Here is a 17,822-nt window from a genome sequence, read left to right on the forward strand (position 1 = left end):
AACCCTGGGGTACTGGGGGGCTGTTGCTTCCCCTAGAGGAGCAACTTATCCTCCAGCCGCTGGCGAGCCATTCTCCCATTCAGATCTGCTGCAGGTGTGGTCGTCCTTAGGGATTTCGGGACCCCCTTAGGAGGAGGAGCTGCTGCGCCTTCTTCAGCATGGGGCCAGGAAGGACCCTTCTCCGGAGCCATCAACATCTCACGCCCTGGAACTGTGCGAGGTCCATTTGTCACCTTTTCCTGGCCCTGCCATGCGTGGATGAGGTGATCGCTCGCGTTCGCCTCTCCAATGGCCCCCTGCTGACGACGAACCCTCTCTCCATCCTAGGACCTCGTCGTCCCCTTACCTTCAACCTTTTATTTCTCCCCACAGGAACCGGCAGGTTGTAGGTGTAGATCTTCTGGGGAACAGCACTCCTGCCATCACCAGCATGAAAAGACGAACATCACCATCGCCTCGCCCTTTTGGACTCTCTTCCCCTGATTGCCATTCGTGACGATCGGAAGATCTGATGGATCGTAGGTCATCACAATCCGAGCGCTCTTCTTCTAGATGGTGCTCATGCTCTAGAGCCTTGCGCTCACAAGACTGCAGGTCTCAACGCTCTCCTGGGAACCATTCCTCTTTACGATGACCAGTCTAGCATTTGTGTTCTACATGATCACAAGCAAAATGTAGACCTAGGTCAAGACGCTCGTGTTGTAGGTCTGTACGATCTAGATTATGAAAACGGCACTCGCGCTCGTGAGAACAACGCTCCCGTTCGCATGGACGGCGTTCACGCTCGGGAGGGTACCATTCACTAGAAAGAAGTTCTCGATAACGGAGCCGACGCTCACGTCCACGAGCTAGGCGTTCACGCCATTCTCGAATGAGAACTAGACACTCACTATGCCCAGTGAGGAGTTTGAGGTACTGTACTATCTTAAACGCACTGCAGCAACACAGCCCTGACTAACACCTCTGTTTGTTAGTTCAGGGAGAGTAAAGAGGAGGATCACCAGAAACACAGTTTCCTCCTAGATTCGCCAAGTAATTGAAATAACCTTGGCTCCTCATCTCCCTAAGGCGCATCAACGTAGAGCCCAAGATGTCAGGGGAATCAGTACTTCCCTGACATTTACACACAACTTTTCCGTGTAGCAAGTTCTCCTTATCAGTGTCGCTGAACCGCTTGGCGTTGTTGTGGAGGATGTATGGCACTTCCTTTTTCCCTTTGCTTAGGAGCCTCCGTAGGGAATTCCAGAACTTGGATGGGTCTTATGTCGGCATCCACTTGTACAAAAAGTGTCTTCCCAGTGTTGGTTGTGGAGAATTTTGGACTCTTCTGTTATTCTTGTTTGGAGGTTTTTGACCTCCTCAAGCATTTCACTGGTCCATCCAGTTGCATCGGCAATCTGTTTGGTTCTGTCGTAGCTTCACTGCAGTTGCCTCAGAGTAGCGTTTTCTCTGTGTGCTCTCACTGCTGTGAGAGTATATATAGAGGTGGCTGGGTACACCCCAGTCTACCCGCTCAAGCGGTTAAGCAGAGTTGCCACCTCGCAATTAAAGTCTCATGGCTACCTTCCAGCTGCCGCTAAAAGATAATCCATATAAATAACTCCAGGTTTGTATTAGTTAGAGAAAAATATAAATTATTTCCAAATTTGTCATGTTAGTGGGTGAAATGTTGCATTTCCTTAAAGTTGACCTGGCCTAGTCATTGGACCTCTTCTTCAGGTCACCAGGTCATAGCTGTCTTTAGATTTGTTGTCTGTATCAAACTTTCTGGGACCTAGATAGCGCAGTTGGTAAACTATTTGAACTTCAGAAACTCAAACCTGCAGCGAATGTTTTTGTGCTGAACAGATTGACATGATTCTCTCTTCATAATACACACACACACACATACAGTATATATATATATATATATATATATATATATATATATATATATATATATATATATACTGTATATATATATATATATATATATATATATATATATATATATATATATATATATGAGATACAACCTCTCGAGTTCTAAACTTACGTGTTTGTTTTTACATTAAATCTGTTACACTTGAAAATATTAACACCCGAGCTTTAAGACAGTTATATAATTCCCAGACAGCAATATACAAAACACTGAATATCTAAAGGTTTCTTAAGTACACTCAAAACAACACTGGGTAATTATTATTACGATCTATTTAGAACCACCTCTTACTTCGATTCTTTAACAGGATACAAGCAAGTATGAAATAAACACTGATGATTGAAATAATAAACTCTTTACAAAAATAAATATATTCTATATGAATTACAACACTTTGAAAGAATTTACATAAAAACAAAAATAAATCACTCAAAATATTAAGTCTGAGCAAAACTTAGAGTAAGACAAATATTTAACACTGAAAATTATATAATCACTTGATTAAAAATATTAAATCTGAATAAAACATTAGACTAAGACAAAAGAAATAATACTTATGAAAATTATACAATCACTTGTTTCACTTGAAATTAAATTTTACACACTATTTAATTAGTCTTAACACTCAACGAATATAGTTAACCAGATAAAGATACAAATACCTTTAATGTTACTACAGGGCCAGTTACAAAAACTATAAGAGAATTTTTATAAATATTATGTTTACAAAAACCCATCACACCGAAACTTTGAGATTTCACTAAACACTTTTAAAACAATACACTGAGAAGTGTGTGAGAGAGAGAGGGGGAGATGTCTATGATTTAAAGCTGGAATCTTCTCTATCTGATCTATGCATCTCTGGGTTCGCTATATATGAAACTTAGCTACTTTCAAAAGATTCCAGGACCGAGACTGGAAGTTTGGGGGCTGGCCCAAGGGCACAAGGTTGAGAAAAATTACTCTCTCAGACGCGTACCAACGTACATCGAGACAACTCTCTATCAGATAGCTTCGCCCACCTTTCTCCTCGGAAATAAAAAAAAAAACATGATGCAATGCCTCATAAAAATATAAAAAAAACATTTACATAAGCCCTTATTCATATCTTCAAAAGTCACATAACACTCTCAGACATATTACGTAATACTTCGCAACAAATATATGTAAAATACAAAGTTAATTCTTAAAAATAACATGAATTTACATATAATGACGAATGAATAATACAATAAAATTAACCATGAAATTCTTACATAATTTACATACAAAATTTAGTCTACACGAGAGGAACTCATCTTATGGGCTGGCTATCCACCTCTGCAATGCACATATGAAATATATAAAGAAATCATGAATAAACTACTGTATTTACTCTACACTAGACCAGTTTCATAAGAATATATATATATATATATATATATATATATATATATATATATATATATATATATATATATATATATATATATATATTATATGCAAAAGTCAGTAGGAAATAATAAAAAGCTTTAGTACCAAGCACTTTCGTGCATTTTTATTACACTTCTTCAGGGTACAATAAAAAGTGAGACATAGTTGAAGGACGTCAATGAGTAAAATAGGATAAAAAAATAATCCGTTCACATAAATAAATGTAATCATTTGATAGATTGGAAGAACTCTAAAGAACTGCTCAACTGTAAAGATGTCATGAAGAGAAATATTATAGAATCAAGTATTATAAAGATAAAGTTTGATTGTGTTTTTAATATTAGTGCTGGTTTATATAAATTGGATAATTTCTTCATGTCAAATATTGTTCAGCAATTCAGAATTATATAATTTGTGTTTACCTGTTTTGTGTTTATGACCACTTTACGTTCAAGTACAAATTTGGCTGTGGGTTGTTTGATTGGTTGACAATGCTAGTTACCTGACTTGGTTTTTCTATCATTTCTCTATTGTTCAACAAATATTGATTTTGTTTTTATCCTATTTTACTTCTTGATGTCCTTCAACTATGCCTCACTTTTTATTGTACCCTGAAGAAGTGTATTGAAAATGCACAAAAGCGCTTGGTACTAAAGCTTTTTATTATTTCCTACTGGCTTTTGCGTATACCAAGTCACGTGATCGTTGTGGCAATAAAGCATATATATATATATATATATATATATATATATATATATATATATATGTGTGTGTGTGTGTGTATATATATATATATATATATATATATATATATATATGTGTGTGTGTGTGTGTATATAGGTGTATGTATATATATATATATATATATATATATATATATATATACAGTATATATATATATATATATATATATATATATATATATATATATATATATATATATATATATAGATCTATTTTAACGTTACTGATCTTAGAATATTTCTTTTTTTATTATTACTTATCATATACAGTTTATTCATTTTCTTATTTCCTTGGCTCACTGGACTATTTTCCTTTCTGGACACCTTGGGCCTATAGCATCCAACTTTTCCAAATTGGATTGTGGCTTAGCTAATAATAATAATAATAATAATAATAATAATAACAGAAGGTAGTAGGTTGGCCAGGGCACCAGGCACCCGTCGAGATACTACTGCTAGATAGTTATGGAGTCCTTTGACTGGCCAGACAGCACTACATTGGATCCTTTTCTCTCTCTAGTTACGGTTCTCTTTCCCTTTGCCTACACATACATCGAATAGCCTGGCCTATTCTTTCCACATTCTCCTCTGTCCTCATACATTTGACAACACTGAGACTACCAAAAAATTCTTCTTCACCCAAGGGGTTACTGCACTGTCATTGTTCTGTGGCCACTTTCCTCTTGGTAAGGGTAGAAAAGACTCTTTAGCTAAGGAAAGCAGCTCTTCTAGGAGGAGGACACTCCAAAATCAAACCATTGTTCTCTAGTCTTGGGTAGTGCCATAGCCTCTGTACCATGGTCTTCCACTGTCCTGGGTTAGAGTTCTCTTGCTTGAGGGTACACTTGGGCACGCTGTTCTGTCGTGTTTTTCTTCCTTTTGTTTTGTTAAAGTTTTTATAGTTTATATATGAGATATTAATTTTAATGTTGTTACTCTTCTTAAAAATTTTATTTATACTTCTTTCCTTTCCTCATGGCTATTTTCCTTGTTGGAGCCCCTGGGCTTATAGCATACCGCTTTTCCAACTAAGGTTGTAGCTTAGCAAATAATAATAATAATAATAATAATAATAATAATAATAATGGTTTCTTTGCTTAGGCATCTTGTTTTTTCCATACCCTGCGTGTGGAATCCGAACTTCCCAGATGAGGTCCAGAACTTTCTTCACAGCAGGAAATTTTCTTAGTTACTTGAGATGGCGTCGATATAGAGTCCAGGTCTCTGCCCCATAGAAGAGAGATGAAATACGTGCTGTTTTAGAAGCTTGGACTTTGGTGGTCAGTCTCGGATGCTTGTTCAGGAAACCCTAATACTCAGTCTGCCAAAACCACGTCATGCCCTGTTTATTTTCTATAGCCTAGATAATAATAATAATAATAATAATAATAATAATAATAATAATCATCATCACCATCATCATCATCATCATCTCATCATATACCAACGATCTGAAAATTTCAGTCAGTTGATCTTTACTAAGATCACTCACCTTCCAGCATTCTGCATTAATACCCGATAATAATTCTTTATTCATTGCATAATATAGCAAACAGTCTTTCCTCTGATCATGAGCTACTATCCTTTGTTTAAAGGTTTAAAGGCTGCTCATGAATATCAGAGGCAATGGACAGACCATATATGAATATGATCATCGTCCAAGCCCCCCCTTCCGTACCCAAGCTAGGAACAGGGAGGGCCAGGTCATCAGCAGGTAGAGCTATATGCTCCCCAACCAATCCCCTCCATAGCTCACAAGAATGGTGAGGTTGCAGATACTACAAGAAACTATCGAGCTTAATCTGATTCGAACTCTAGTCCAGCATATCGCCAGTCAGGGACGTTTCCAATAGGTCATCATCAAGACTTCGAATGAAAATGATGAAAAACCGTAGAAGAAGATGAGATTAGCTGATTGTGTAGTACATGTAAAATTATAAGGAAATAAAAGTAGTAACATAAGTGGAAGTGATGAAAATGATTGGCTCTGATTAAAAAAAAAATCAGTTAATGGTCTGTTCACGATTAAAGAAAGAATGGTGATAGACTGACGAAACATTGGCTATAAGGAGCTCAAGAGGTACTGGAACGAAAGGGCTATAATATCTAGGGAGTGAGATTACATATGCAAGATAGAGACAAGTAACAAAAAGTCGATAGACTGTTGTGAAGAGTTCTCTAATAACGAAATAAATACTGTGAAAGTTCAGAGAATTCAACTCCAACTATAGACAGTCTGCCCAGCAGAGAGTAGCAGCAGGAGATGATACAAGATATGAATTACATTACTACTTATTGTACTTACCAACTCATCTTCCGGTTGTGGCCAGGGCAAAATCAGAGAGGGCTGAACGGGATCAATTGGTTTCCCCCCTGTCAATGGACTGCTCACCTTTCCATTGACATAAGGAGCAAGACTGTACACGACTATAGTGCCCCCATCATCGCCGCAAACCAACACAGATGAGACTGTCAAGAAAACAGTTGGTTAATAAGGAAATCAGAACTTTCACATCTTTTTAATAGCAGAAGGAAGTAAAAATGACAGTAGGCTTAAAGAATAGGTGATTAAGAGAAGAAAGACTCAGTTGAGGAATAGGAGACGGTAATAAAAGAGAAGTCTTTTCAGAAAAACAAGACTTCTAGAATAGGATGTGCTCAATGAAAATAGAACACTAAAAAAAATCAAGAGATTATGAAGAGCAAGAGACAACTCAGAAAAACATGTCACTTTCAGGAATAGGAAGAAGACAATTAAAATAGGAGTGTTTTATAAAAAGGGAAGTTCAATTCAAATAAATAGGAGACTCAATGAAAATAGATTTTCAAGAACAGGATGACAGCCCATAAAACCAAGAAACCTGCAAGAACAAACAAAAGACGTTCAAGTAAAACTGGCGACTATCAAGAAAAACAGAAGCTTTTAAGGGACGTTGGGAAATTGTCAAGAAATCTTTAATAAGAAGAGGATAAAGTCTAGAAAAAAACCATGAGATGTTGAAGTAGAATAGGAAACAATAAACAAACAGTGTATTGACGTATAGCAGGACAAGTGAAAAGCAAGACAGTGTTAGCGAAAGAATGAAAATAGCAAAATGCAAGACTATCATGAAAAAAAAAAAAAGTCATATTTTAGAGATTGACAATCAAGTATGCAAACATCTTCCATACAAGGTAGATAGTACCACCCTTGAGTACATAAAAGAATGAGTCATTTTGGAAAAGGCATTAGTACTGCACTCACTTTGATCAGCTCCCATGCTCATGCAACGGATGTTCGTTTCACTCCATCTCAGTTTCAGGATCTTCGAAGCAGGTATGGTGAGTTTGTATGCGTTGTTTACCCTGTCATAAATGCTAAGAATTAGACTAATAATTCATTTGAATGTTTAAAGGTAAAGAAATCCATCTGTACAACCAGAAATAAGAAAAGAGAAGGTCGGCATGAATAAATCTTATTACATAGGCATTGTATTGAGTTTTCTTTACCATAAACTTTGAAAATAATTACTTTTTTTTTAAACCATGTCATTCTATAATGATATACCAAGATAATATGAGCTCCTATTCATTTTCATTACTTGTGTTGTTATCATTATTACTACAATTACTATCATATCTATTATCAGAAATTGCTAGAACATATAACCTTAAATAAAAAGTTAAAGTAAAAAAAAAATTCAATTGAAAGAAGTTTGACATTTCCATAGGAAGAGAACGAAGGGGACAGATGAAGAGCAAAAATCAAAAGGCAATGCACCCAGATACAAAAGGACAATGCAAAGAATCTTTTGTATATACAGTCACTTTCAAAATTCCACCGACACTCTTACATATGAGAACCTAACGCACTCCCAACACTGGGAATGAAATAATCAGCTATGTCCTCTGACTATTGAATTTGACTCTACCCTCTAAAGTGTGCCACACAAAGGAGCACTGCAAGCATTATGCCATTTAGAGATTACAATATAACTGAGTCAGAATTAACAAAAGGGGTCGAAAACAAGGAGCCAAACCTGAAGACTGTGAATGTGAGAGGAAAGAACTGTTAAGACTTGCAAGCACACCGTGAAAAGTAAGACTCAAAGATGATATAATAGTATTAGAATCTACTGCCATAAGGAAGGAAATACTCTGGGCTCTCTTCTACTTAAATGACAAGATGATTAAAAACAGGAGACTGTCAAGAAAATCTTAAAAAACAGAAGGGAGGCTATAAAAAAGACACGGTTGAGGAAAACAAGAGGCTTTCTAGATTACATAATAACACACAAGACTTTTTGAGAATAAATATGAGGCTTCAAGAGTTATGTGAGGGCTAAATGAAAATAAAAGAATCTCAAGAAAAAAATAGACTATGCAGAAAATGAGACAGTCAAGAAAAACCAGCTCACTTTCAAGAATATGAAGCAGCCAATTAAAAAGGCAGATTCTCGCGAAAAAAAAATAACAGACGTCCGATAATTAGATAGGAGACACCATACAAATGGAATATTTTTAAAAACAGGAAGCAGTTCAGCTAAACAAGAGATCTGAAAGAAAAATCAGAAGACGTTTAAGTAAAACAAGATAGTCAAGAACATTGGGAAACAGTAAAGAAATCTTCAGTTAGAAGAGAATACAGTTTAGAAAAAAACGATATATTGAAGTACAATACTGCCTTCTCACGAAGATCCTAAACGTTGATTAATAAAGTTTAGCCTAATATCATATTTCACTTACTATCCAATCCAAATCATTGGACAAGTTCAATTTTTACTTATCTCGCTTGAAAGAAGTTTTGAAATAGGAGCACAGACTTCCGATCATGTCAGTAAAGCAATGTCACAAGATAATAACTGCTCTAAAGTAACACGATCGCTTCATAGTTTGTCTACTGATAAGTGCATATCAGCAAAATTCTGTTTCTGTTAAATGAAGAGGTGAAGAGAAACGTTATATTCCAGAGTCACAAGTATTTAACTTGATTTGATTGTGTTAATACAATTTTGGTTCTATGACAGGAGCTTGGGGATAAGTGGCCATCCAGCGTAAAAGGGAAACAAGGGCATGAAAGTTGAAAGTGGTTCGACATCAAGATGGGAGAAGTGGGAATGGAGGTAAAGTAGAAGAGTAGAGAGAATGTATAGTACTCAGGCACTGTCTGTGGATGCTTTAAATATGAGTTGTACTTATATATCAACCTTGGGAAACTTATATATATCAATAGATTGCAACGAATCCAAGCTAATGCCAATAGGATGTAATGTAACCATAGAAGTCAGCACTATTAAATGGAATAGACTTAAGAATTTGGAGCACAAGATCAGTACTGGAGTCAAGCAGACCATTCAGCCCCCATGTGCAAGTTGGGGGAAAAAACTGCAGGTTCACCAGGTTTATCATTACTAAAAGGGGGAGATTATCCAGCCCTACAAGTCGAACTTGACTTACAGAGCCGGCCTGAATAAATTAGAAACAATATATCATAATATAAAATAATAACTATAGTTATAAACAAATTAATTAGCGATAAAAATCTTCCATAAATAAATAAAATATTAACTACCTCGCCAACGAAGTTGGAAGGAGGTTATGTTTTACCCCCTGTTCGCGAATTTGTTTGTGTCTGTTTGTGAACAGCTTCCTTGTCCCAATTTTAACAGTAGAGTAATGAAACTTGCAGGGATTAACTGTTATGTAAAAGGCTGGAGATGGTTAAATTTTGGAAGGTCAAGTTCAAATGTCAGGGTCAAGGCCAAGCAAAATGTCTAATTCACGTAATCAGCCATAAATTGGACATCATTGTCACAGACTTCAAACTTGGTTAATATTTGAGGGTATGAAAACCCACGCCAATTAATATATGTTAAGATCAAAGGTCAAGGTCGAGTTCAAGGTTAAGGTCAAGCAAAAGGTCAAATTCCAGTCATCAACCATACGGCCACAATTTTTCTCATAAAGTAATGAAACTTGCAGGGATTTTAAACTTTCATTTAAGAGCTGGAAATGATTAATTGATTCTAGGAAAGGTATGCTGGTTTCGAGAAAGAAGTTACCGTGGTGGAGGTCTGCACTTTCATGGTGCCTTTCTACTTAAAACTGTTTTCCCTAAAAAAAGAAAGGAAGGGGGAACAGAGGGGTAAGAGAAAGCTAAACAGTGAGTGCAGCTAGGGGCCAAAAGGACGCTACAAAAACTTTCAAGTAATTCCTTCAGTGCACCTAAATGGGGTATGCTGAGGGCACTACACCCATCTGAAGTAAATTGGCCTGAATTTATGAATTTGGGCCATATGGAGTCACACTGGGGCCTGGAAGGCAATTCATTGCCATGTAAAACTGGGAAAATTCTTCACTGGCACTTTTAAGTATAGTAAAAAAAAAAAAATGATGACTAAAAGATAATGGGAATGGGGGTATGGTAGAAAGCTAAAAATTGAGGGCAGCTAGGAGCTGAAGGGACGATAGAAAAATTCTTCTATTAATGTTTACAGTGCACTGAGCCAACTAAGAAGCCGTAAAATGTTGAGTTTAAATGTCCCTTCTCAAGAAACCACTTTAAAATGAGGGGAACTTTACTCCAGATATGACACTTGAGGGGAAGCCATATAAGTGTTGATATTTGACATAATGGTTTGGTTAAATTCCCTTATCACTAACACTAATTTAGAACGTCTGAGTGATAAGATTCTATAAAATACCGGCTGCGTCTATCAATTGTTAGGTCACAGTGCGGGATTGAATGAATGAATGCCCAGGCAACAATAGTGAAACGCAAGGACTGGCTTCCAGGTGTAAAAAGATATTTTAAAACTTAATAAAGTACACAATACTATCTATTAACTTACCCTCTTGTTTTCGAATGCATGGTTTGTAGCACTTCCGATATAGCAAACATATAAATATATTCATTGCCAGCACATTTGACGGCAACAAGGTCGTCTTGTAACAAGCAGAGAGAGTCCACCCGAGAGCCGACGTCATCAATATCAGGAAGATGAAACATAGTTGTAACTATCCTGTAAAAATGAGGATTTCAAGATGAAATCTTTCTCGAAAGTAAAAATTATATTCCATATTTGTCCTGTCATCTGAACTATCAATAACAACACTTCAATAATGGAACTTCAGAGGTTCAAAGTTGCAGCAAGTATTTTTATGCTGACAGGCTGACAAAAGTCTCTTTTCATCGTTTAAATATGGTAGATCTATTTTAACGTTGTTACTGATATCAATCTATTTTATATTCTCTATTCATTATTTCTCATATATAGTTTATTTCCTTTCCTCACTGGGCTATTTTTCCCTGTTGGAACCCTTGGGCTTGTAGCATCCTTCTTTTCCAACTAGGGTTGTAGCCTAGCCAGTAATAATAATAATGGCAATAGTTTTGATATTATGTATTCTCATTTACAGTAACAAAGAAAACAATAAAAACATGCACATCTAATGTTCGTTGAAATATAAACAAATGGGAAAATGACTCACTCCCCATTCCTGATACCGCTTCCAATCGGACAATCCCAAGCAAATAATCCTTCATCGTAGCCCACCATCAAAAGATCATGACCTTGAGAGTAAACCATGTTGTAGACATGAGAAGTCCCCAGAGCAGGAGCAATCGTCCTTAGTCTCTCATATGAAGAATCGTAAGTACCTATGTCCCAGATTTGGATGTGGCCATCATCGTGTCCACCTACATTGTCAAGAAAATAAATATATCACATGATAAAATGCACACAAACACACAAGATATTTTTCATGAAAGTAAACTATTTGGTAGTTTCAATGTGTTTACAAACTTTAGAAGCATATGAGTATCATACATGAAATCGATTTTACTGTAGGCCTACGCTCCACTTTAAGCGTATGAAATATTAAAATGAATATGTATTGTTACGGCTACGTGAATCTTAATTCTTAAAGTATGAATATGTTTGGAAAAGTCTGAATCAAATAAAATAGTAGTGAATAAATCGGCAAGCAGATAGGGGCAGATGGTAAGGCCTTCTCTAAAGGGTACCTGACCCTTGCACGCATTCGTGGCACGCACTGGCACGCATTGATGTGCGAACTCGCGTGAACGAGTCGTGAAAATGTCGTGAACAGTGCTGGAACGATGCGTGGCATGCGTGCCATGCGTGCCCAGAACTTTGAAATGTTTAAAGTTTGTGGCACGCATTGGCACGCACAAAATAGTCGTGAAATAGTCGTGAACGATGAGCGAACTGGAGTGAACTGGAGTGAACAGTGCGGGAACTGGCATGAACTGGAGTGAACGATGCGGGAAGTGGCGTGAACTTTATAATGAAGAGAAACAAAAAGGAAACGAAAAAATTAATGAAAAGGAAAGAAAAATAAACCTAATAAACGGATTTTGAGCGAAGCGAAAAATCTATTTTTGGGTGAGATGGCCATGTCGTCCTGATGGAAGTTCCTAAAGGGTAGCTTCCTTGGGTATATATAACTACGGCGATATTCCCAGAACATTTACCTTAAGGTACCCAGAATTCTAACTCCTGGAGCGAATATCCCTAATAAAAGAACCGGGGATATCGCGAAATATCAGAGGACGTATTCTTGACACGCCAGATAGCAATCTGCACCCCGAACAGAGTTAACACTTTGAAGGGGTCAATTGGCAAGAAAACGAAAACGAGAAAGAAAGGAGAGCCGCTCACAAGGTATCTCTCCTCTCCCGTTTCGTAAGCGTGCATTGCGCCGCTCACGGCGCCATCTGTATTCCTTGTAGCGATACACGAGGTGCTACAGATACTGTATGTAGGGAGGGGACCAACAGCCCTTTAAAAGAAAGGGAAGGGCGGGTCCATCAGGACGACATGGCCATCTCACCCAAAAATAGATTTTTCGCTTCGCTCAAAATCCGTTTTTTGGGCTCAAGCCATGTCGTCCTGATGGAAGTATACCAGAGCATTACTGTATCTGTGGATTCTCAAAACGTGCCGTACTCCCCGAAGGTATTTCCTGGCCAACTAGACCTAAAGACCTTAGATGTTACCGTCATACATCTTTTCAACTAACCATTGACCATGTTAGTGCTTCCTGCCCCCTACAGGGAAGAGTCCTACTAGACTCTGGAAAAGTCTCGAAGAGTACATATACCTATGTATGAATAACAGACAAGCCAATATAGTGGTCTCACCCTATATCATGTAAAGCAGAGTTTGTAAAGAACCACTGAGTCAATATGAAATATCGACCAGTTCTCCGTTCAATACTGGATTGGACAAAGGTTTATATCCGAGTAGGCGGAAAACTTGCATATCCGCCACCGTCCCCTCAGGGCATGGAGTCCTCCCGCCAAGGGAAAGCATAAACCAATGCAAAGAATGCTTGCATAAAGGAACAATCTATTAGAATTATCCCAGATAAATATACATAGAACGTAATGCAAAATTATATCAAATAAATTGACACAGGTGAAGGAGACGCAAGGTTCACAAGAACTAGTTTATTGACAAACAATAAATAAAACAGGTTAAACAACCATTATATAAATATAAAAGGAGGATAACCAACAAATAAGCATAAGCATGATAGTAAACAGAAACTTGTTTATCTGAAAGAAAAACATTAGCGCCACTTTTAACATACCGAGGTATCAAAATTATAAAAGTCTGTATTACTAATCAGTTACATTAGCGTTGGAAACGCTCGGCACACGTCTGCACTTATGCTAGGTTCACCTTTGAAAGTGGAACAGTCAATGTGGGCAACCCAGTGCCCTCACACTTAGTTTGTAGAACAGTTCGTAACTACACACTCACCCCGGAATTAATCGTCCCAATTAAATCCACTGTTCCTCGCAGAGTTAAACAGCAGGGTTAACGACACAACCCACTGCTACCACAGACCTCTTTAGTTGCTCCACTTGCTTCGCATAGTGACGAAAGAACACTCTGGAAGACTTCCAGCCAGTGTATGAACGAAGATGTTCAAAATCCATACAATTAAAGAAATTTAAGGATGAGGCAACTTTCCACGGATCGTGACCTGCGGGTGTACTGTCTGGATCCGCTCTGCGAATAAAATAGGTGATTTTCGCCCTAAGTTGTTTCAGTGATAAATTTGAGCCTGATGTTTCTCCCCTGAATAGTTGACCACCCCTGAAGTCTGAAGTTCTACGAAGATAGACCTTTAGGCATTCCACTGGACATAGAGATGCATCTTCTTTCAGAGGGCAGATTCTCCAGTTGGTGGGTAACTCGTTCTTGGCGAGAAACGTAGGATCCGGAAACAGGTTCAGTTCTCCCCCATCCAAGAACTGAACACGACCCTCCTCTCTCGAGAGGGCTACAATTTCACTAACCCTGGCCCCCGACGCGAGTGCAAATAGGAAAATAACTTTTTGGGTCAAATCCTTTAAAGCACACTCCTCATTGTTCAACAGCGAAGCGAAATTAAGAACTTTATCTAAAGACCATGAAATGGGCTTTGGAGGTGCTGATGGTCTGAGCCTAGCACAGGCTTTCAGAATTTTATTAAAAATATCGTTAGCGAGGTCGACCTGGAAGGCATATAAAATGGGTCTTGTCAAAGCAGATTTACACGTTGATATTGTGTTGGCTGTTAACCCTTGACCATGGAGGTGGATGAAGAAAGATAAGCAGAAGTCCGTCGAGATCTTTTGCAGATTCTTTGCCTTGACAAAGGCCACCCATTTCCTCCAAGATGACTCATATTGCCTTCTAGTAGATTTGCACTTATATTCCTCTAGGAAGTCTATACTGTCTTTCAAAATCCTGAAACGTTTTCTCACCGCTAGGGAGAGAAAATCATGAGCTGCAGGTTCCGGGTTTTCTGTGATGAAGTGCAGACAGTCGACTTCTGAACTCGCTGGGTCAGAACTGGATCTGGTAACGGTAGACACTTCAGCCGTAGTTCCAATGCCAGAGGGAACCACACGCTGTTCGGTCACTTGTGAGCCACTATTGCCGCTACTCCCTTGAAAGATCTCAGTTTGTTGAGGACCCTCAACAGAAGGTTGTGAGGAGGGAACAGGTAAATCCTGGACCATCTGTTCCAGTCGAGGGACATCGCGTCCACTGCTTCCGCCAAGGGATCCTCGTACGGGGACACGTAAAGGGGTAACTTCTTGTTGTCTTTCGTCGCAAAGAGGTCTATCTGCAGTTCTGGAACTTGACTCAAGATGAAGGAGAATGATCCTGCGTCTAGGGACCATTCCGACTCTATCGGTGTGAACCTGGATAGAGCGTCCGCTGTCACATTGCGGACTCCTTGAAGGTGAACTACCGACAGGTACCACTTCTTCTTTTCCGCCAGTTGAAAGATGGCCAACATCACCTGGTTGAGTGGTGGTGACCTCGATCCTTGTCGATTGAAGCATCTCACAATCACCTCGCTGTCCAGCACCAACCTTATGTGGATCGAGCGACGAGGGGAGACTTTCTTCAAGGTAAGGAGTACTGCCATAGCTTCCAGAAAGTTTATGTGAAATGTCTTGAATAGATTGGACCAAGTCCCTTGGGGCTTCTTCCGATGAGAATGACCTCCCCACCCCTCCTTCGAGGCGTCTGTGTGAATAGTCAACGAGGAGGGAGGTGGCTGAAGAAGTACTGACTTCTTTAGTTGCCTGACTTGGGACCAAGGCCTGAGAAGCGTACGTAGACGAAGCGGAACTGGTCTTATCAGATCTCTTCGCGCGTTTGATGCATAACTTCTCCAAACTCCGGTTGCATCCTTTAGCTGTGCTCTTAGCACCGGGTCTGTTATTGAAGCAAACTGGAGAGAACCCAGCACTCTCTCCTGTTCGCGTCTTGATATCCTTTCGGAATCCATAAGTCTCTTGACAGAACCAGCTATCTCCTTCCTCTTCTTCGCCGGGATGGAGAGTTGTTGTGACACTAGGTCCCAGTGGATTCCCAACCACTGGAACTTTTGAGATGGAGAAAGTCGAGACTTTTTTCTGTTGATCTTGAAGCCTAGATACTCTAGGAACTGGATCACCTGTAGGGAAGCTTGCAAACATTCTGTCTTGGATGCCGCCCACACTAGCCAGTCATCCAGGTAGGCTACCACCTGGATTCCCTTTAGGCGTAATTGTTTGAGAGCTACGCTCGCAAGCTTTGTGAAGATCCTTGGGGCTATGTTTAGCCTGAATGGCATGGCTCTGAAGGCGTAGAGTCTTCGATGTAGCTTGAACCCTAGGTAGGGGGAGAGTTGACGATTGATTGGAACGTGCCAATAGGCGTCTGACAAATCTATGGAGACGGTAAATACCCTCTTGGGCAGTAAGGTCCTTATGTATTGCAGTGTTAGCATCTTGAACTTGCAGTTCACAATGAACTTGTTGAGTGGCAACAAGTCCAGAATGACTCTGAGTTTTTCTGAGTCCTTCTTGGGAACACAAAACAGCCTCCCTTGGAATTTGATGGACTTTACCCTTCGGATTACCCTTTTCTCCAACAGTTCTTGAATGTACTCCTCCAGAACGGGGGTGGAGTGTTGGAAAAATCGAGGGCACGGGGGTGGAGTGCTGTACCAGCTCCAACACAGTCCATTCTTGAGTAGGCTGTGGGCCCAGGGATCGAAGGTCCACCGATCCCGAAAATTCTGAAGTCTCCCTCCTACCGGTATCATCTCACTTTGACTGCTGTTGCCCTGAGGCCTTGCCTCCTAGACCGCGACCACCCCTGAATCCCCTCCCCCTTGAGGGGCGTCTAGACGAATCTCTGGCTGCTCCTCTAGGCTTCGCTCGAAAGGTAGTTGACTGCCCTTCGAACGCTGGGTTAAATGCCGGAGACTGCGTCAACACGGCTTGGGGTACCCACTGGTACATGGTCGGGGTTTGTGCCACCATCTGGGGCACTGTAGGCATAGGAAATTGCTGTTGCTGCTGCTGTCTGAATGGCTTGGCTAGCCGAGAGGGTAGCCTAGTCTTCTTAGTCTTCCTCTTTGGTTGGGGACCCTCATCCGGGGAAGACTTTCTCTTGAGGGATAGGCCCCACTTCTGGAGAAGGTTTCTATTCTCCGTGGCGGCCTTATCTACAACCTCCTTGACCGCTTCACTAGGGAAGAGGTCTTTGCCCCAAATGTTGGAGGAGATTAGCTTCCTTGGCTCGTGCCTCACCGCAGCCGAGGCGAACACGAACTCCCTACAAGCCCTCCTAGCTTTGACGAAGCTATAAAGGTCTTTCGTCACTGTGACTAGGTGTGTCTTAGCCACTACCATGAACATCTCATGGACCTTGGGGTCACTTGCCATTGTCTCCAGAGTTGTTTGATGAGACATTGAGGCAGCAAGTCTTTCTTTTGTCTCAAGCTCCCTTCGCAAAAGAAAGTCAGACAGCTTGGGGAGGTTCTCACCAAACTGACGTCCGGCAATATCAGCCTCCAACTTCCCGACTGAGAAGGTAAGATGGACGTCCTTCCAGTCCTTGTGGTCCATGGGTAGGGCCAAAGACAGAGGTTTACACTCCTCCAAGGAGGGGCATGGCTTACCTGCCTCGACTGCTTTCAGCACAGCCGTAAACCCTTTCTGCATAAAGGGGAAGGCTCTAGAAGGAGAGGACACAAAGGAAGGGTGCTTCTTACTCAAAGCAGGTACCTTCGAGTTTGAGAAGCCCCTCTCTTTCATCGAGCTTGACAATAAAGCTTGAGCCTTAGCGTGGTCCAAAACTATGACCTCCTTCGGCTCTGTTTCTTCCTTTGAGGCTGGTTCCTTCCTTAGATGGACATAACAGTCCAGATACGACTCCTTGCTGGGCCAGAATTCTACCTCC

At 39.9% G+C, this 17,822-nt stretch overlaps 1 protein-coding gene across 3 annotated transcripts in view; it reads right to left on the bottom strand.

Annotated features, from left to right (window-relative positions):
* LOC137630817 (leucine-rich repeat and WD repeat-containing protein 1-like) overlaps positions 1–17,822 on the bottom strand; it is a 58,844-nt gene that overhangs the window by 2,415 nt on the left and 38,607 nt on the right. For all 3 annotated transcript variants that reach the window (XM_068362364.1, XM_068362365.1, XM_068362363.1), the window contains 4 exons: positions 11,548–11,755; positions 10,908–11,078; positions 7,322–7,422; positions 6,383–6,546 (listed from right to left, as the gene is read on the bottom strand). In XM_068362364.1, coding sequence (XP_068218465.1) covers positions 6,383–6,546; positions 7,322–7,422; positions 10,908–11,078; positions 11,548–11,755 — 644 coding nt within the window. The remainder of the gene's footprint in view (positions 1–6,382; positions 6,547–7,321; positions 7,423–10,907; positions 11,079–11,547; positions 11,756–17,822) is intronic.

This window comes from Palaemon carinicauda, chromosome 39 (assembly GCF_036898095.1).
Source record: "Palaemon carinicauda isolate YSFRI2023 chromosome 39, ASM3689809v2, whole genome shotgun sequence".
Classification (NCBI taxonomy): Eukaryota; Metazoa; Arthropoda; class Malacostraca; order Decapoda; family Palaemonidae; genus Palaemon; species Palaemon carinicauda.